Source organism: Dermacentor andersoni, chromosome 1 (genome assembly GCF_023375885.2).
Source record: "Dermacentor andersoni chromosome 1, qqDerAnde1_hic_scaffold, whole genome shotgun sequence".
Lineage (NCBI taxonomy): Eukaryota > Metazoa > Arthropoda > Arachnida > Ixodida > Ixodidae > Dermacentor > Dermacentor andersoni.
Window position 1 is genome coordinate 133,820,488 of NC_092814.1, and position 18,674 is coordinate 133,839,161.

Here is an 18,674-nt window from a genome sequence, read left to right on the forward strand (position 1 = left end):
GTCCTACGCATTTTGCGTTGCAGTTGTTTTTGATCTGCGATACTTTCTATAGAATAACTACTTTATATAATACAACTACAACCTGTGCATGTAAGGTTATGTCAGTTCATGCATTCTTTGTTCAAGTTTGTGCTTCTATTATGCACAGTTCGAGTATGTATAGGTCGCAGGCGAAAGGGCTGTGCTGAGGCTGATGGTCATAGAAACGTGACACTCTGCTCGTTCATTGTTAAAGGGACACTAAAGTGAAAAATGATTTCCTCTGCATCAGTAAATTACCGTTCTACAACACCAAAAACACCACTCTTGCAACGCTAAGACGTTTGGTAAGCCAGAAAAAGCGCAAGAACGAAATACTGGTGGCGATGCCTACTGAAGTTTCCGCACCTGGGGGCTGTGACGTCTTGGATTTTGATGGCATCTCCTAGGGCCTACTAATTATATATAGCGGTACAGATTGACTACATTGTGTTCTAAAGGAACCAAATATTAAACATGGCAAGTTTCGGGAGCCTTTATTCAGCCAACGCGGCCCAAATGCGAAAACATACTTTGGAATCCCTGACGTTACGCTGACGTACCGGCGCTGGGGTTTCAGCGCGAAATTCAAATGCTGATACTTGGACCTTTATTTTCTCATCTAATAATCAAACTATTTTTTTGAAATGACTGCCTGCAGGGTTCTCAAACAATGCTTCATTAGTCTAAACTGATTTAGTGTTTCGCTTTAGTGTCCCTTTAAAGGGACACTAAAGGCAAATACTAAGTCGGCGTGGACTGTTTAAGTACCATTCCAGAAACCTCGCAACGCTTGTTTCATGCCAAGAAAAGACTTAGTTTATGAGTAAATTGCATCTCAAGGGTCCGTATACCTTTATTGCAATTCAAATCTCCCGCCACCTGACCGGGGGAGTGGTGACGTTGCATATGCCATCACCGCCCGTTGCTGCCATCAGGGAGTAAAGCGGCGCCTGACAGAGGATGGTACTGAGTCAAGACAGAGTGGTGGATTCGCTGCTGCAGCTGCCTTTTGGTCAAGTGGCGTAGACCGTTCGGGCACCCCGCGACATCACATGGAAGTTGAATTATCTGCTACTTGCTGTTTGTGGGAGTTTCGCGTACCAGCAAAACCAGCACAGCACTACGCGATAACGAAACTACTGAAACGCGAAAGCGTGGGCGGCACAGAGTCGAGCGAAAATGAAACCCTTCGACCACCCGCATCGTTGTCGAGGGTAATTTTAATGAGTTCTTTTTTCTATAGAATGAGATAGCACTGCACAAGTAGCATTTTATTTCGTCTTATAATACAATGCAAGGATGTTTTGTGCAACAAGTGGTTGAGTACTAGTGACAGAATTTAACTGAGGAGTGCTTTCGTCATCAGGCAAGTACTTGAATGCCCCGGGGGAGTCTCTAATCATGTCCTGCATTTACTTCAATTTCTCGATAATTAAGGCCCTGTTTGCGATAATATTGTCGCCTTAGAGATTCTCGAGAACTAATTCACCACTTTAGCTTGACTTAATATTTGCCTTTAGTGTCCCTTTAATGAGGTTCAAATCTGTGGCACCTTCTATGTAAAAATTACGCCATATTCTGCAACATATAAGTATGAATCCTAATGTTATGTCAAATTATGCGACACATACCTACATCTTTCTTTTATATGTGATGCACCATATTTTTTAGCCACAAATGCATGCAGTGAGAAAAGTCTTTCTAAGAAAGCCTTTGTAGTGTTACCTGCTATGTTTGAAATGGGGTGCAGTGGATTTTGTTTGGACACCTCATCGCAACGTTTCACTCACCACAGACAGAAAATGTTACTTTTGTGGAAGATGGCATTTTGTTTTCAAACTGTCAGGCATAATATTGCTTTAGTCCTTAAATATGTTTCGTGAGGTGCTTGATTGTCCATGAACACTTTTCAGTTGTTTTTTTCTATGAACACTGTAAATACTTGTCGAGCACAGTGCTGCTTAACTTTACTGATCTGACAAAAACATGTGTATTCAGGGTGATAAGTGATGTACTCAGCTTTCAGTGACATAGCCATGATGTGTTCTTAGTGTCCGCTATACTGGAATGACTGGTTTATTTTACCATGTGACCACCACCTTTAAATTATGCTATATAACTTTATGCCTGAAGCTGCTGTACTCTAGGTGTGTATTGAACTGGTCACATTAAATGATCATGTATTTAGGTTATCTTTAGAGCTCTTGAGTCCTTGAAGCTTCATACTGTAATTAGTAGGCCGACCGCTATACATTGTAGGAGGAAAAATGACAAACATTGTGTAGGGCGCAAATTTTTGCTTATTATTGTGATAAAGTAAGCCGTCTTGAACATTATTTTGGCAGAATAGTGTGGATATATTCAAGGTTGCCATTTTTTATTTTTGCAGCTATCCAGTACTATATTTAATGCATTACCCCATACTTGTGCATGAACTTTCCTTTAATAAAAATGGTAGCTTGGTTTTTCATGAACTGTTTTCAACCATGTGTGCTTCCCTATAGCTTGGGCTTGCGTAAACATTTGCTTTGTGATGCAGCTTTCTGATAACTGATGTTAACCCTTTTGGATGCCATTTCTTATTTTAGAAAAAAACAATTATTTTTTTGTTGAAAAGTACTGACTTGTACCTAAGATAAATAAATATTAAAATCTTGATACACCCATCTTTATTTTTACAACACATGTACACAAATATTTATGTACATAACACCACAATTGCTGGAAGTCTGCTGATGGAGAGCGAGGATGCAGTTGGCTATCCTTTGTTATTGTTGTACTCTTTACATTAGAAATAAAAGTTTTTATGCTTGGAATATATGGGCAGAACTGTATAAAAGAATAATAAAAGTGGCTCACTTGTCACAGCCATCCTGGAAGCCCTCATGGCTTGTTTTGACATTGTTGTTTCATCAAAATGCACAAATTGGCACTCATCCAGTGCTGGTTGTCATGTAAATGATGCGAAAAAAAGGCAAACATTAGTAACTTCTCTCCAAGCTTTTTATTTTTATCAGTGAATATGGTCAAATGCACAGTGCGCACAGTTTTGTACAAAGTCTTAAAGGGGCTCAGCAATGCCTTTTATGAAAAGTGTTGAATGTGTCTCGTATTAAAGGTTGCCTCCTCTTTAATATTTTGCAAGAAAAATCTCGTGAATATGCTGTGTGTATGTATAAATGAAGTTGTCAGCAATCGGAGGCTGCTGCCATGCTCTTGTAGCCTTCTTTTCCTTTTCTTTGTCGCTACTGTGCCTCAAGCTGTGCTGCTGTGTCTGTGTGAAAAGATGTCTGCCATGCTCTGTTCATTATGCTCTTAGCTCTGGTATCAGCATAGCCTATGCCATAATATTTGCTTAGTGGTATTTTGGTCCACCACCATATAGTGCTGTAGAGGTGGCTTGAAGAGAGAACCGCTGCCGCAGTTAATTGAACAGGCCAGCCTGGCAATGGTCCTGGGAGTGGCAGGATAATTTGTGTGTTCTCTTCTGTGCTTGTTTTGTATGGCACTCATCTTTGGCGCCCTCACTGCAGGCAATTATCAAGCTACCACAGCACAACCTCTCTCAGTGATGAGATTTGTTTTCCCTTTTGCTGCAGCCACTGCTTAGTCATGGTGCCTTGAAAAATCTGACTTAATGATTGTGATCTAAGTGAATAAAAGCATATATAGAAGTACAGGAGTAATATTTGGCTCTGATGTTCATGACACTAAAGTCTAATGACTAAGCAGGTTTGTTTACCATGTTAGAAGTTGTTTCAGGGTTCCTTATAGGCTTAATGTGCTTTTGCTGCCGTGATAAATGAATAATTCTGCAATTTTCTTTAGGAACCAAGCAAACCACCTGTTGGATCTCCATGCTTCATGCAAAGCCTGTACTACAAGGTCAGTATATTTGTTCTTCAAATAGCGAGGAAAGACTGCTAAGAATGTAGAGTGTGAGCTTGTTCAAACTGTATGGAATGTTGAAAAAAAAATTCTATGTTTTTTAATGCTGTAAGGTTGAAGGTTACTGCACATGTGCATCCAAACACAGGACATGTTGCCTGTTTTTGATTTTAAAACATAGCTCTTGCCATGTCCAAGATGAGTATTGTTTAGAAGTAGGGTAAACTAAGTGAGTTATTGTTTAATGTTTCAGTGCAAACTTGCACGGGGCGGTAGGGAGACCACACGACACCGCACTAGTGTGGTGTGGTCTTCCTTCTGTCCCTGTGTAATTTTGCGCTGAAAAGTGTACCCACAATGAGAAATAATGATTCTAATCTCTATAATTATTTTCTACTTGAGAGGTAATTCGTTATTTGCCTTAAGCCTTTACATAGTCACGTATAAGGGTGTAGAATAGAGAGTGCAAGCTATGTCATTGTGCTGTTACTAAGTGCTAGCAGATACGTTTGTTCTGTAAATTGTTTGGTATTCATATATTAATTCACTGGCCATGTAAGGTGTTTTAATTGTCAACTGTGTACTTCTTAAATGGTTCAAAATATAATTCTCTAAAAGGGTCAGTAGGGTTAATGCACTATAAATTTTATTAGAATGCAGTGTGCACATTCATTAATGAACAAATGAAACACGAACAAGCAATTATAGAGTAGAACACCCCTTTCAAGTAACAGCGTGAGAGCATGATCTCGCACCCGTACTTATCTGGTAGTGAAAGGTGGCATAGGAATCGCACTAAGCATACAAGCCGAAATGTCTTACCAACTAGCCTCCCAACACATTCTCCTTGAGCCTAAATAATTCGTTTTGTTGGCCCTAACTTGTCTGTGTTTCATTGTCCATGACTGTACACGTGAGGAGTTATGCATGAATCACTGAGATTTTTCTAAGGTACTGCATGTCATTCGATTTTGCAGTCAATTCTCAAGCATCATTTTCTTTTTTGTTTTATTCCACTAGTATTCAACAAGCATTCATTAACCTCATAAGTGAATTCTATTTCTGTTCATTCAGTAGAGCTTGCAACATAATCGTAATTCCATACCATAAAAGTTTATCTTGTTTATTAACCCTAGTGTGGCACCGTGTCCTTACTTTATTCTTGTCTTCAATGGTCCCTCACTAGGTTTGGGCATTGCAAGTAGATGATCATCGTAAATATGGCAACTCTTGTTTGCAAAGTTTTACATTTATGTACACTCCAAGAACAGCTGAGCACACATTTGGTTTCGCTTATTTTAAATATATTTATTAGCATGCTCATTGAAAGGTGGAATTAATTTTATTTTTGATGTTTGTTTGACTGGCAATCATATTGGCTTGCCTGAATTTGCAGAATGGTGTAAATTGATGCTTCAGTGCTGTTATTGGGAAAAACGATTCCTGTAGATCATCATGGCAGATGTACTATCAGCGTCAAATGAAACTTGAACAGTGGGGCGCGTGGCCCAAACTTAAGTAAATGTATAGTGTGCGCTGTCCAGTCATCATCATTGACAGGCGCGCACATCCGGTTTGGCCGCGCTACGCGGTCCCCCTGTAGTGAGATATTTTCGCTTGCGCTCTGGTTCTTATGTTTGGAAGGGAGGAAATAAAATAAAACAGAAGCTAAAATATTGCAGCTTACGGCAAGTTGTCGCGCACTTCGTGGAAACCATAAGAGCCATCGGCGTCAAATGAAACATGAACAGTGGTGTGCGTGGTGCAGTTTGCACTGTCATCATTAGAGATAGATTCGCTCATGCGGTTTGACGTTTGTACGCCACATTCATTCTTTCAGTCGGCAAGCTTACGCACTGTGGCCAAACTGAATGTGCACACCTGTCAGTGGTGATGGCTGGACGCGCCGGCGCGCACTATACCCTCACTCATGCTTCGGCCGCTCGCTCTGCTGCTCACATTTCATTTGACCCTGATAGCACAACTGCTCGCATCAGTAATTGGTGTTCCAGTACTTTGCAGTCCCCCCTCTACTCCTGCTTCAGTAGATCTTTCTTTAATTTTGTCCTTCTATAAAACGAACAAGAAAAAGAAACCATACTGCATGTGCGTCTGCATATGAAAGTCACTTTGAGGAAGATAAATGTCTATGCTGTTCCGTCAGAACCAAGTGTTTAGGCCCTTGATTTAGCTATAAAGAGAAAGTCCTATAGGAAACACAGTTTATCCACAGTAAGTCTGCAGTGTGAATGTTATGACAATGACAGTGTTCAGGAAGTATACACTGAATTTAGTCTGTAAACACAAAAGGCTGAGATTTGTTGAGCACCGTAACTGTAGAGGCATAAGAACTGCTTATGCGCTTATTACTGCTAAGCCTGCAATACTGTCTGTTATAAGTCCCTAATCTAGCGTATTTGTGTGATTGATGATAAAGTTTCATGAAAGTGCATGAAAGCTGTCATCTTACTTGCATGAAAAAGGGGGACCAGAAATCTAGTTTTACCATTGTCCAACCCAACTCTGGTCTTCATGAGATCATCGTGAGATGAGATGGTCTTTTCTGGATGAACACTGGATTGAAAAATCTCTTTTCTGGAATAGAGGAAAAATTGCATTGAAATCTGTAAAATTTGCAGTGTATTAGGTACCTTGCTAGTAGGTATTGTAATAGGTACCTGCCCTTGCTAAAAGCTTGCTACAGAAAGCAAAGCAGTTAGTTGCTTTACTTGTGGAGGAGGTACACTAGAGGCTGCAATGTTGAAATGCCCATGTATTATGGGAGATAGGACTGACACAGTGTGGTATTGTGGCTTATGAAAGAAATGAAAGCACATGCTGCAGTGTTTTGATCGAGAACACTGAAGTGGCAACTAAAAACTCATTATTTGTTGTTACTTTTTAACAGTAGCTCATTGCTACTGTGAAATTTTCTCTTGCTATGCACCATGAGTGAGCATGCTTTTGCGATAGAAACACGTGAACAATTTGTAATAATGGTGACACATGCTGACATGCAGGTGGGCGATCTGGTGGATGCTCGAGATTTGACAAATGGAGCTTGGTTTGAAGCCAAAGTTGTCAAAATTACCCAAGGTGAATGCACGTCTACACCCCCAGACTCAGGGGAAGAAACTAATGTGGTGAATGGCTGCGAGAGAGCGAGCGTATTGGAGGCTTCAAAACCAAAAACATCAGAGTCGCAGCCTTTGCCTGCTTGTTCTGCAGCCAATGAACCATCTGTGGAATTAAAAAGAGAAGATCCAACAAATGCTATTGCAGACGATGGCTTACTTTACCACGTTCAGTATGATGAGTAAGTTTCTGTGTTTTTTTTTGTTGCATGATGGCTTTGGTATGCAAGTTGCAGGCTTGATATGAGGACACATTTTTTTCTTTATTGATCTGAAATGAATAGGAAAATTTACATCTTCCAGTCATGATGTGTACAAATTTGTCTGTGCTGCGAGATACAATAATTAAAAGGCAACTAGTCAACTTTTGGCAGAATGAACATATTTCAGCCTTTTGCGACCATTGCCATATTCTTTAAATGATCACTGGGGAAAAAGTTCTCTTCTGATGGCGTGTGGAAGCATTTGAGTTGTTATAGATGTGGTATGGCATGTTACTCAGTAGATCAAGTTCTTGTATCAATGTATTGATGGTCAGCAACTATGGTACCATTTAAAAAATGTTTGTGTCTAGGTGGTATTGAACCATGGACTGTTCGGTTACGAGAAGAGCACTGATCAGATTTCAGTCATAGTGACATAGGCAGCAGTGTGCACCAAAGGAAATCAGTGTATTGTGCAAAGTTTCTCCGTGCTTTCTGCAGTGATGGCAGTAACTGGTGGTGTTGTGCTGCAGTAGGTGTGGTGGTAGTGAAACTTGCCATTGAATGGGCATTGTCATTTACTACAAAGATCCACTGAAGCATATTTTTTGCATGCGAGTGGGTGGATTTTAAGTGAAGCTGCACTGAGCCTAGCTGTCTTGACATTCTGGGCTAGTGTGACATGGAATGGGGAAAGAAAAGGCTTTCACAGTGGGGAGAGAATGGCAGAAACAGAAAAAGTGGTGGCTGTTGAACAGTGTGACCATAATGAACAAGACACCTAACAAAGAGCAGTTAATGATGATTAAGTAGATTTCATAGAATGCATTCCAGACCAAAAGAAATATGGGTAACGATACTTGGAAAAAGACGCTCATGTTTTTTATGACTCTACTGCCCAGCAGTCTTTTTTTAATGTGTTAGCTTTAGGTGTTTCAAATTGGAAAAAACTGTATGTGTGTGAAGTGTGCGAAGCCAGTCACTTGATAGAGGTTGTGTGTGTGTGTGTGTGTGTGTGTGTGTGTGTGTGTGTGTGTGTGTGTGTGTGTGTGTGTGTGTGTGTGTGTGTGTGTGTGTGTGTGTACGCGCACATACACACTCACACATAATGCAACTGATGGTTATCTGCTCCGGACCACCATCAGTTGTAGTTCTCTCATAAAAAGGCAGGACATGTGTCGAATGAGCTCCTGGACAACTATTTGCAATGTGGTGAACACGGTTTAAATTGTGAATTCAGGACCTCAAAGAGGTGCGACGTAATGTGTTGTGCATTTCTCTTGCATTTTCCGCTAAATCGCCACTGATTGTTTTTTCTTTTGGGGTTTGTCCTGTGATTTAAAATTTTTTTTTTTATGAGTAGATGCTTGGCTTTTCTCTTTCACATGGTCTAATTTTGTCAATTTATCATACAAGTGAATTAAAACTGGGTTACTTAATTTCAAATAGGCATAATTTGGCTGCTAACACTAGTTAAATTGGAAATAAGAGCTACCTGAATGAAAAGTGCTTGGAGCTTTTCTTGCTTTATTAGTTTCTGAAAATTTTGTTGAAATTGTCAGAGCATGTGCTGAATGGGTGAACTTGTGCATTGCCATTGTAGACTTGAGGGCCAAGAAAGAAACATTCATTATCTGACAGACCTATGATTATGCAGTGATGCACAAGTAGCAGAAGTATTGCCCTTGTAGACATCTATTGTATATTTACAACAATTACAATTGTCATTTATAAGTTGGCTTTGTTATGTGGAGCTAGTTTATGTTCAAAAAGCCTAGCCACGCTATATCTGTTGGACGTTGCGGCTAAGCCTAAGCTACTTGAGCTGATTTGCATGACTGTTTGTCAAAATAAAGATGTGGATATTCCTATAAATTTTCTGGAAATCTGTGCTGAAACATTTTGGCTATGTTAGACAGTATGCCATGATGACGTACTATTGTGCACTTCAGCAAAAAAAAGTTTATTGTGCCTTTACACCATAGTTCATGTGTTTCTTCTAAATGTCTAGTAGAACTTAATGAACCTTAAAAGAAAGGACAGATTTTGATAAGGCCAAGCAGAGCGGTATATTTTAACATACTACATACCAGCCAGCTTGCACATCCTTTCAGTGGTAGTTGATAACTTCCTGTAAGATCAGCCTTTCAAATAATGTTTTTAGTGTCCTGAAGTGTGTCTTCTCATAGTGCCTTCAATTATTGAGTTCACAAAGGAACAAAAGGCGAAAAAAATTGCCATTTTGTGCAAACAAATCTTTTTCTTTATTAGGCTACTTGAAGCATGTAAAGCTTTCAGATCATTCATGGTGAGGACATGCCTATGCCATGCTTAGCATAATGAAATGCAAACAACAAGTGAACAGCAAGCCTTTTATTCTGCTATGCTCACTGTTGAAAAATGGCATCCTTGTGTTTGTTCTTTTTCCTTTAAACATGATTTCACCCTTTTTGCCTTGCCTTAAGGTATATGTAACCAGCAGAAATTTCTTTGTGTTTAGGTTTTTTATTAGATTGCAGTAAAACTTTATTTACTACAGTTGACTTCTGTTAAATGGACCCTGACTGAAGTGACCAAATTGATCTAATCATCCGGCAGGTGGAATTAGGCAAGATGCAGAAAAAACTTCAAAACACATTGCTGATTTATTTGGAAGTATTTGACAGATTCTAGCAAGCCCCCGAATCAAGCGCGATCCCCACTTTCTATGTGTCCAAAGTCAAAACTAACGTAGAGATAGCATTAAAGCCCTTAAAGTAGAAATCTAGCATACACCTGATTTTTTAGCAAGAAATATGGGCAAGTGTAATATGTGTTGTACGGTGGCAGCCAATTTTCCAAGTCAGCTTCGACGCATGGTTTGTAGAGTAAGCTTTGAGTAAGTATTCAAGCTATTAAACTGGGAAGGCTTAGGAATAAGGATCGACGGTGAATACCTCAGCAACCTTCGGTTTGCCGATGACATTGTTCTATTCAGCAACACTGCAGACGAGTCACAACAAATGATTGAGAACCTTAACAGGGAGTGTGCAAGAGCAGGGTTGAAGGTTAATATGCAGAAGACAAAGATAATGATAAATAACTGGGCAAGGGAACAAGAGTTCAAGATCGCAAGCAAGCCTTTAGAGTCTGTGAAGGAGTACATTTACCTTGGTCAACTAATCACAGGGAACCCTGACCATGAGAAGGAATTCAGAGAATAAAAATGGGTTGGATCGCTTACAGCAGACATTGTGAGCTCCTGACTGGGAGCTTACCGTTATCATTGAAAAGGAAGGTATACAATCAGTGCATTTTACTGGTGCTGACATATGGGGCAGACTTGGAGACTGATAAAGAAGCTTGAGAACAAGTTAAGGACCGCGCAATGAGCGATGGAACGAAGAATGCTAGGCATAACTTTACCAGACAGAAAGAGAACGGTTTGGATAAGAGAGCAAACGGGTATAGACAATACTCTAATGGACATTAAGAGAAAGAAATGTCGCTGGGCAGGTCATGTAATGCGCAGGTTAGATAACCGTTGGACCATTAGGGTTACAAAATGGATACCAAGAGAAGGGAAGCGCAGTAGAGGACGGCAGAAGACTAGGTGGTGCGACGATATTAGGAAATTTGCGGCTGCTGGTTGGAATCTGTTGGCACAGGACAGAGGTAATTGTAGATCGCAGGGAGAGGCCTTCGTCCTGCAGTTGACATAAAATAGGCTGATGATGATGATGATGACTTGTTAGAATCTGGTAAATACCATAATCAGACATTGTGAGCTACCTTAATTGCTTGAGAAACTTCTACCCGCCATGGTTGCGCAGTGGCTTCGGCATTGTGCTGCTATGCCTGAGGGCATGGGATCGAATCCCGGAAGCGGTGGCGGCATTTTGATGTAATGAAATACAAAAACATCTGTGTACCGTGCATTGAGTGCACGTTAAAGAACCCCAGGTGGTCAAAATTATTCCGGAGTTCCCCACTATGGCATGACTCATAATCATATCCTGGGTTTGGCATGTAGTGCATCAGAATTTAATTAAAAAAAGGACTTCTTATGGCAGGCAGGCCAAAAATAGGCGTTTTTGACTGGAGATTTGTTTACATTTTTAAATGCATTCACTATCCCCTAAGCTCTGCCGAGACAGACACTGCCAGTAAAGAGGTTGCTATTAGGTTCACCGTAGGGGTCAGGCTCATGCATGCTGAATGGACAAGTCCAAATTAACCGGCAAAGGCCAATTTTAGGATCGAATTAATGAAAGTTTAGGCTTATAGAAATGCATGGGTGCTGGCCGGGACCTTTAGTGGGGATCGACTTAACTGGAGTTGAAATAATGGAAATGTGTTGTATTAGGTTTCTTATATATCATTTAAAATACACTTTCAGTGCTACGTCTGCAGCCTCTAATAATTTTCTGAGAAACTAGTATTAGTGCATCACCAACTTTGTGAACCTTGTGAAGTTCAGCATTTGTGTGCAGTAATGCAGTAGCACAAGTCACTATTGAATGTTTCATATATTTAGGGGCAAGTAGTGCTTGTGTTTTTATGTAAGTCATAGGTGTAGTTAAGGAGTATTGTTACAGCAGATGTGTACTAATGACTTGTTTAAAAAAAAATGTTTTACACAGCTATGAAGACGAAGTGGTTGCACTAAATCTGAACTGTCTCCGGCCACGAGCCAAGAAGTTGATCCCCTTTGTAGATGTGAGCATTGGTGATAGACTCATGGTCAATTTCAATGTCGAAGAGCCATCCTCATTGGGCTTTTGGTATGACTGCCTGGTGACTTCCAAGAAGTCGACTCGCACCCAGAAAGAGCTGTGGGCCACCATATTTATTGGGTGAGTGATGCCCTGTTTCTTTAATTTTCCATTTGTTGTCCTCTTAAAAGTGCAAGTAGCCACAGCAGGCTATTGGTTAATTTCTTTAGCTGCTAGCAGTTGCTTTTTACATAGGAGCATGAAGTTTGTAATCTTCCTTGCAGTGATTTGACACTGACTGAACTGGCATAAGTAGGAGGCACAAACAAACAAGTTTTCATTTGTACTCTTGCGCTTATTGTCCAAACCTTTTGTTCTTCACGATGTGTGTCACAGTCACATAGCACCTGCAGAAGGAGCAGATATTGAACAGATGCAGAACTGTGCTAGCCAGCACTCTGGTTTGACATTTGTGTGTTTCAATTGTGGCATGTTCTGCTTGGTTTATTAAATGAGGTTGAAGGTAGACTGAAGAGCTTACCCAAGTGTGCTAAATTACGACAGAACATGCAGGGTGATGTGTACAATTTGCTTCACACTGGTGCATTTATACTTAAAGGAAAACCTACAGACTGCTTGTGTTGCTTTTGTGCTCTGTTTTACTGCAGGGCATCAAAAACACCTTTGGAAAATTGCCGTCTCATGTTCTGTGATGAACTTTTTGCCATTGAGCCGCATCCAGCTGTCAATGCTGCAGACCGTCAAAATTTTGAGCAGTCCCATGTTAAACGTGAGTACCAAAATAGCAAAAAAAAAGTTAGTATTTCATTTTGGCCAAGACAAATGACGAGCACGTTCAACAGCTCATTAATTTAGGCATGTTGCAGCACAATCCTGTGTATTCACTGTCTTGCATATTACATTTGCATGAGCATGTTATGGCTAATTACCCAGCCCAGCAAGGCCCTCATGGAAAAAGCAGTTGTGTTAGTATTACCAGAGTCCTTTGATACTTTTTGAATGGTCGCAAAACTTCTCCGTCATGCTATGGGAGAGCTTCATATGCACTGAACAGTGACAGCGTGGTGGCACCACTGGTTCAGAGGGGGCACGTTGAATGGGCACTCGGCAAGCGGCGTATCAGCTGGCTGGACTGTTTGTATGATTTTTGTAGTGGCTTTGTGCTCTCTTTCTGCCTTTTAGCTTTTGTAGAGAAGCTTAAATGGTCCTGAGGAGCTTGAAGAACAATGCCGAACACCTGTTGTGTGTAGCAGTAGTGTTCCAGCAATAAAGGGGCCAACTAAATGAGCTGCCAACCTATGTGAAATCAACCGCAGAGAGAAAACAGCGCGCAGCCAACACGATTACTGCAGCACCTGTCACATATATATATATATATATATATATATATATATACTTATGCACGCATACTGAGTGTCCCAGTTAACGTTAGCCAGCCCGTAAAAAAAAAGAAGGGAGGGGGGGGATAAGGAAAAACATTGTGCAAAATACGATTGATACCTACAGTGTTTGGTCAGTCAAACTGTGTTTTTTTCTTTCAACAGTATGGCTAATGTTAACTGGGACACCCTATATTTAATTGCGCTCAGTGAGCTGAACGTGCTTATGCAGTTGACATGCACAATTGTCAGCCTTTTCCATCCGTACAAATAGAGTTTGAAGCTGTGTCGATCTTGTTCAGCGAATGTTAGGCCTAGTTCAGCAGACGAGTTCGTGCTCTCACTACCGATGGACCTGAGCTAAAGGATAAGCACTTGGAATGGGCACTGCTTCTACAGTTTGGTTCTGGCCATAGTGATTTGAGGTGTTGTATGGTACGCGCGCAAGAATCTGGAAGCGGCGACACTACGTAGTGCCAACATCAGTACGCTACCATTGTCGATCAAAGGCCACCGGTCACATTTGCTGGTGCTTCCATGAATGAAATGCGATTACATATAGTGGTAGCTCTGTACGTATTGTTCACAACCTATAGAAGTGGTTGTGATATTATTCTTGCATCATATTTGTTTGCCTCCTATGCCAAAGGGGCAACAAGTGACAGCCTCCACAATACTGCAGTGTGCCTAGCTCAGTTATGTGAGTATAGAGCAGGCATTGATGTCTTCAAAGAAAGCCACGCGCTCTCTAACTGAACACTTAAGCGCGCATGGTTTACTTTGGCAATACTACTTCATTAAGCACGCTGCATGCATGATGAATAGTTCTAACCCCTCCCCCCCACTGTCTCTCAGGCGCTGTTTTCAAAGACGCTTCTAGCTGAAGCCGCCGATCGCTCATATCATGCAGCTCGTCTCAGATAGTGGGATGCGACAGTGCTCATATTCGTAAATCAGCATGCCTTGCCATATTTCGTCCGTATTTTGTGTCAGCACTGCACAGTTTACGCTGTGCTTGAAGTGAACAACCAAGTGTGGCCGTACGTGCTGGTGCGAAGAAATGCACCATTGGATAAATGGTATTTAAATGCGGAAAGCTGTACTCTGTTTCTTGCTGCGAATATGCTAAATGTCTTGTGGAGAATGAGTAAAAAAAAAAAAAAAAGCGAGCAGCACATGTAGAAATCAGTGACGAGAATTCCATGTCAGCTGTAACGGCACAGGGGGCTGTTGTGACATTGCAGTGTAGCAACAAAATCACCTGACTTGTATACCGACGATGCCACTGCTGCCTACATGACTGTCGGCGCCACACAGCTGTCACAGGAAGTTGGCAGACCAAAATAGGCATTGTGTCTGCCTAGTGCGATTGGGCCTAAGCCCATCTAAACTATTCTAAACTGCCAAAGCAAGGCAACAACACCAGCAATCGTGGCCTTCTCATCTGCACTGGCACCCCTAGTGGCAGCTGCTGTCCCTATAGCAAACTTGGCCTGAAGTATTGTGACCAGTGGTATAAATGGACTCTGGTACTACTCTCGTTCAATGTGGCTGGCATTTCTGTGCAAATAAATTGCGTCAATAGCACTGCTATGCCAGTTGCATAGTGAAAGCAGTCTTGCTACTTGTTGCATCAGAGTATAAATTTTTTGCTATTGTTGGGGCACTGCAGGCAAAGCTGCCACGGAGGTGGATCAACTTTTTCTTTCTTTGACAAAAGCAGAGAAAAAAAAAATGATAGCATTATGTTTACACCTTTGTGCATTTATATAAGCAGCGGTGCTTTTTAGCCCACAGTGAACAATGCGGCCCATTGTGGCCCTGATTTTTTGTATTCTTTAATTGCTCGTTTGTGCTTCTTGCATTATGCACATGCTCATGTTGCTTTGTTTCAAGCCTTCAGCTTGTGCGGTCAGCATCTCATTTCCTTGTTTATTCCCCCAAACCAATGTTTTCATCTTTTCATGTTACCCATTGTGGGCAGCTCATAGCAGTGAGGAATCTTCATTGTTGTTTGTCAAAAAAATTTTGCACTTCTCTATTTCTGGCCTTCTGCATTGTACTCTTTCTTTTTCTGTTGCTTGCTCCCTGCATGTGGAAAGGAGATCACACGGCATTAGAAAAGCCCCTTATACATACACAAGGAGCCAAACGGAGCAACCAAGCTCACAATGCATGTGGTTGCATGGCTCTTCTTGTGCAGAACAGGCCAGGCAGACGAACAGATTATGAAATGAGAAGTGGCAAAGGCAAAAGCTGGTGCGTCAGACACATTGGGTCAAGGGTGTTATGTGGCCAATGTCCCCATACTATGCTCACCAAACAACATTGATGAAAAGAAGCTAGAACTCTTACAGTAGGAGCCTTTCTCCTTCTATTTTGTGTATGACAACTGTCTTACAATGCACTGATGCGGTGCAGTGACGCTCCCCTTCATAATATCATTTGTGTGCCAGATTACCAGCGTGTCTGCGATCTAGTTTTTCTCCACATGAAGGTAAGGTAAGCTCTCACCATGGGCAGTTGAAAGGTCATATAAGAAGAAAAAAAAATTTAAGGACACCTAAGCACTTCTTACGAGTTGTGAATGCAAAATTAATGTCCAACTGAATGCCGCTGAGCGGTTCTTCGAGTTCTTCGGTTCTTCGGAATTCTTCGGTTCTTCAATGAGTTCTTTTTTCTAAATATAAAATAGAACTGGACAAGTAGCATTTTCTTTCGTCTTATAATGCAATACAATGATCTTTTTATTACAAGTGGTTGAGCACTAGTCTCAGAATTATAATTGTGCCTTTGTCATCGGGCTAGTACTTGAATGTCTCGGGGAACTCTCCAATTGTGTCCTTCACTTACCTCAATTTCTCGATTACTAAAGCTCTGTTCGTGATACCATTGATGCCTTAGACGTTCTTGAGCACTAATCTATCACTTTACCTTGACCTAATATAGTCGTATCTTGATATAACATTGTTGTACTTGCGGCAAAAAGCTTCGTTAAATTGCAAATTTCATTAATTCGATCAGTAAGAATCATTTCACTTATTCCCAGAATATTCCTGGTAGACAGCATCTTGTCAGTAATGACTTATAAACATCACAAGAAGGTCGAGCCATAATAGCGTGGTTAAAAGCGCTAGCGCACGTGGTGCAGGTGGCACTGAGAGCAATGCATTGGTGTGGCTCACAGCGTCCGTGATTAGTTTGTTGCGTTGTGTGGTGCTGTAAATCTTGGACGCCATGGCTGAACACGCTTAGTGCCCGCAGCCGTCATCAGATCTTGCCCTCAAATTAAAAACGAAAGTGTGAAAAGATGGATATTCGTCCTGAAAAAAAAAAGAAAATTGTGAAAAGATAGATATTCGTTCTGAAAAAAAAAAGCAAAATGTTGCAATTTTGCCAGAAAGGTGGAACATTGATGGCAATAGCAAAGAGACAAACTACAAAAAACAAGATTCGTAGTTTTATAAGTGTTGCACGTCCTCAAGCAAAAATCTCGCTCTATGATCAAGAACACTCACTGCCACAATGCGAATGAAAACTTGAGATTACGCGACCGCCAACACTATATGTGCAGGAACGAAATGTGCATTGAGGCATCAACCACCTCAGCTTGGCTTTTGCACTTGCCAAAGATTACTTCCAAGATATGGTGCGTAACCCACATAAGGACAGCAATGCGCAGCTACAGCAAGGGTAGAGGAGAGGAGAGGAAACGTGTGTGTAGGGTAGAGAGTGGATAGGCGTGTGTCCCCCACCACCTGCCCTCTGCCCCCTCCCTCCTCTAGTGCAGGTTTGATCCAGGGTGTCTACCAACCGGGAAAACCGGAAATTCTCAGGGATATTGATTAGTCTGGAAAAACTTGGGGAAAACTTGGGGAATTTGTGCTTCAATCAGGGAAAGTTAGCTGTAATTTTATTCAAAGGGAACGTAAGTCACCTTACTGCTGGCTCGAGTGAAAGAGAGGAATTGTAACGAATTGTCTTTGACGCCGTGTCGTCGGCTGGAGGAGTTGCCAGTGTGCATTCAACGACCGGGTTTCCGGACGCCCGATTTTTGTGAAATGCCCGATAATGTGGACGGCTTCGTGCCACCACCACATGCCCCATAGTGTCAATGCATAAGAACGTCTGTAATTTCAGACGCGAGAACCCTTCGCTGTCCGATTTTCGGGACTTTTTGCCGCGACCGCAGGTCCTAAATGGTATTAATCAAAGCCAACACCGCCGTTTTGATTATCTCTCCGCCTCGAACCAGCGCCCTCGCACACAGATCCGCTGGCAGCCGTAGCCACCACCGCGGCAACGCTAGGCTTAGCTGCTTCGACGTTCGTTATTAAGGTTCTTGCTGTTCGGTGCCGTGTTTTTCATTAAAAGAATTCGCCGCTGTCAGTACTGGCACCTCCTCCGCCTCTGTAATCCTTGCGATTGGCTTCCAAGCTTAGAAAACATAGCGTGTTGCAAGCTGCCGGTGAGGCAGCTTTGCCTCAGCACAGCGATGTTACGCGGTGAAGCCTAACAAGCGTGGGAAGGGGCAGTTGTCACGAGCATAGGTCGGCAGTGTGGGAGAATACTCACTCACACTTACTCACCATAATTTTTCCAGGTCCCGAACTCGCTCACATTCACGCTCACCGTGAACCGTTCGCACTCACAAGCACTCACTCGGACTCACACTCACTCGCATTCATCTCCGCTCACACTCGCTCATCTCCACTCACACTCACTGGCATGCACTCGCACTCACCTCCACTCACACTAACTTGCACTCACACTCACCTTCGCTCACACTTGCTGGCACTCACTCACACTCGCACTCACCTCTGCTCACACTCACTGGCAAGCACTTGCACTCACCTCCACTCACGCTCACCGGCACTCACTTACTTGCACACACCTCCGCTCACACTTACTGGCACTCACTCGCACTCACCTCCACTCGCACTCACTGGCCCTCGCTCGCACACGCTTCCGCTCACACTTACTGGCACTCACCTCTGCTCACACTCACTGGCACTCACTCGCACTGACCGCCGCCACTTTCACGAAGTATCGCCCACCCGAAAGGGCCGTAACTGAAGGGCACCTTGGCTCTAGCGTCGAAAAGAGCGGCTGCATTAACTCGACCAATGGGAGCCATGCGGAGATTCACACGGCGGTCTGGAACACGAGTACAGTATGAGTGACCTAGAATTAGTGTACTAGTACATTCTACCTAGAACCCTCCATGCCTAGAAAACTGGGAGAGTGTCCAAAGCGCCGGCTCCTGCGCGAGGCTTTTGCGGGGAACTGCCGCGCTGTGCCGCTGCTGTGCTGGACCCGTTAAAGCCCAGACCC

The 18,674-nt window shown here is 42.2% G+C and overlaps 1 protein-coding gene across 1 annotated transcript in view; it reads left to right on the forward strand.

Moving 5' to 3' along the window:
- Nucleotides 1-18,674, forward strand: part of LOC126544252 (E3 ubiquitin-protein ligase UHRF1-like) — a 96,049-nt gene that overhangs the window by 6,995 nt on the left and 70,380 nt on the right. Inside the window, exons 3-6 of the mRNA XM_050191504.2 lie at nt 3,850-3,906; nt 6,930-7,225; nt 11,869-12,081; nt 12,609-12,730. Of these exons, the coding sequence (XP_050047461.1) occupies nt 3,850-3,906; nt 6,930-7,225; nt 11,869-12,081; nt 12,609-12,730 (688 nt within the window). The remainder of the gene's footprint in view (nt 1-3,849; nt 3,907-6,929; nt 7,226-11,868; nt 12,082-12,608; nt 12,731-18,674) is intronic.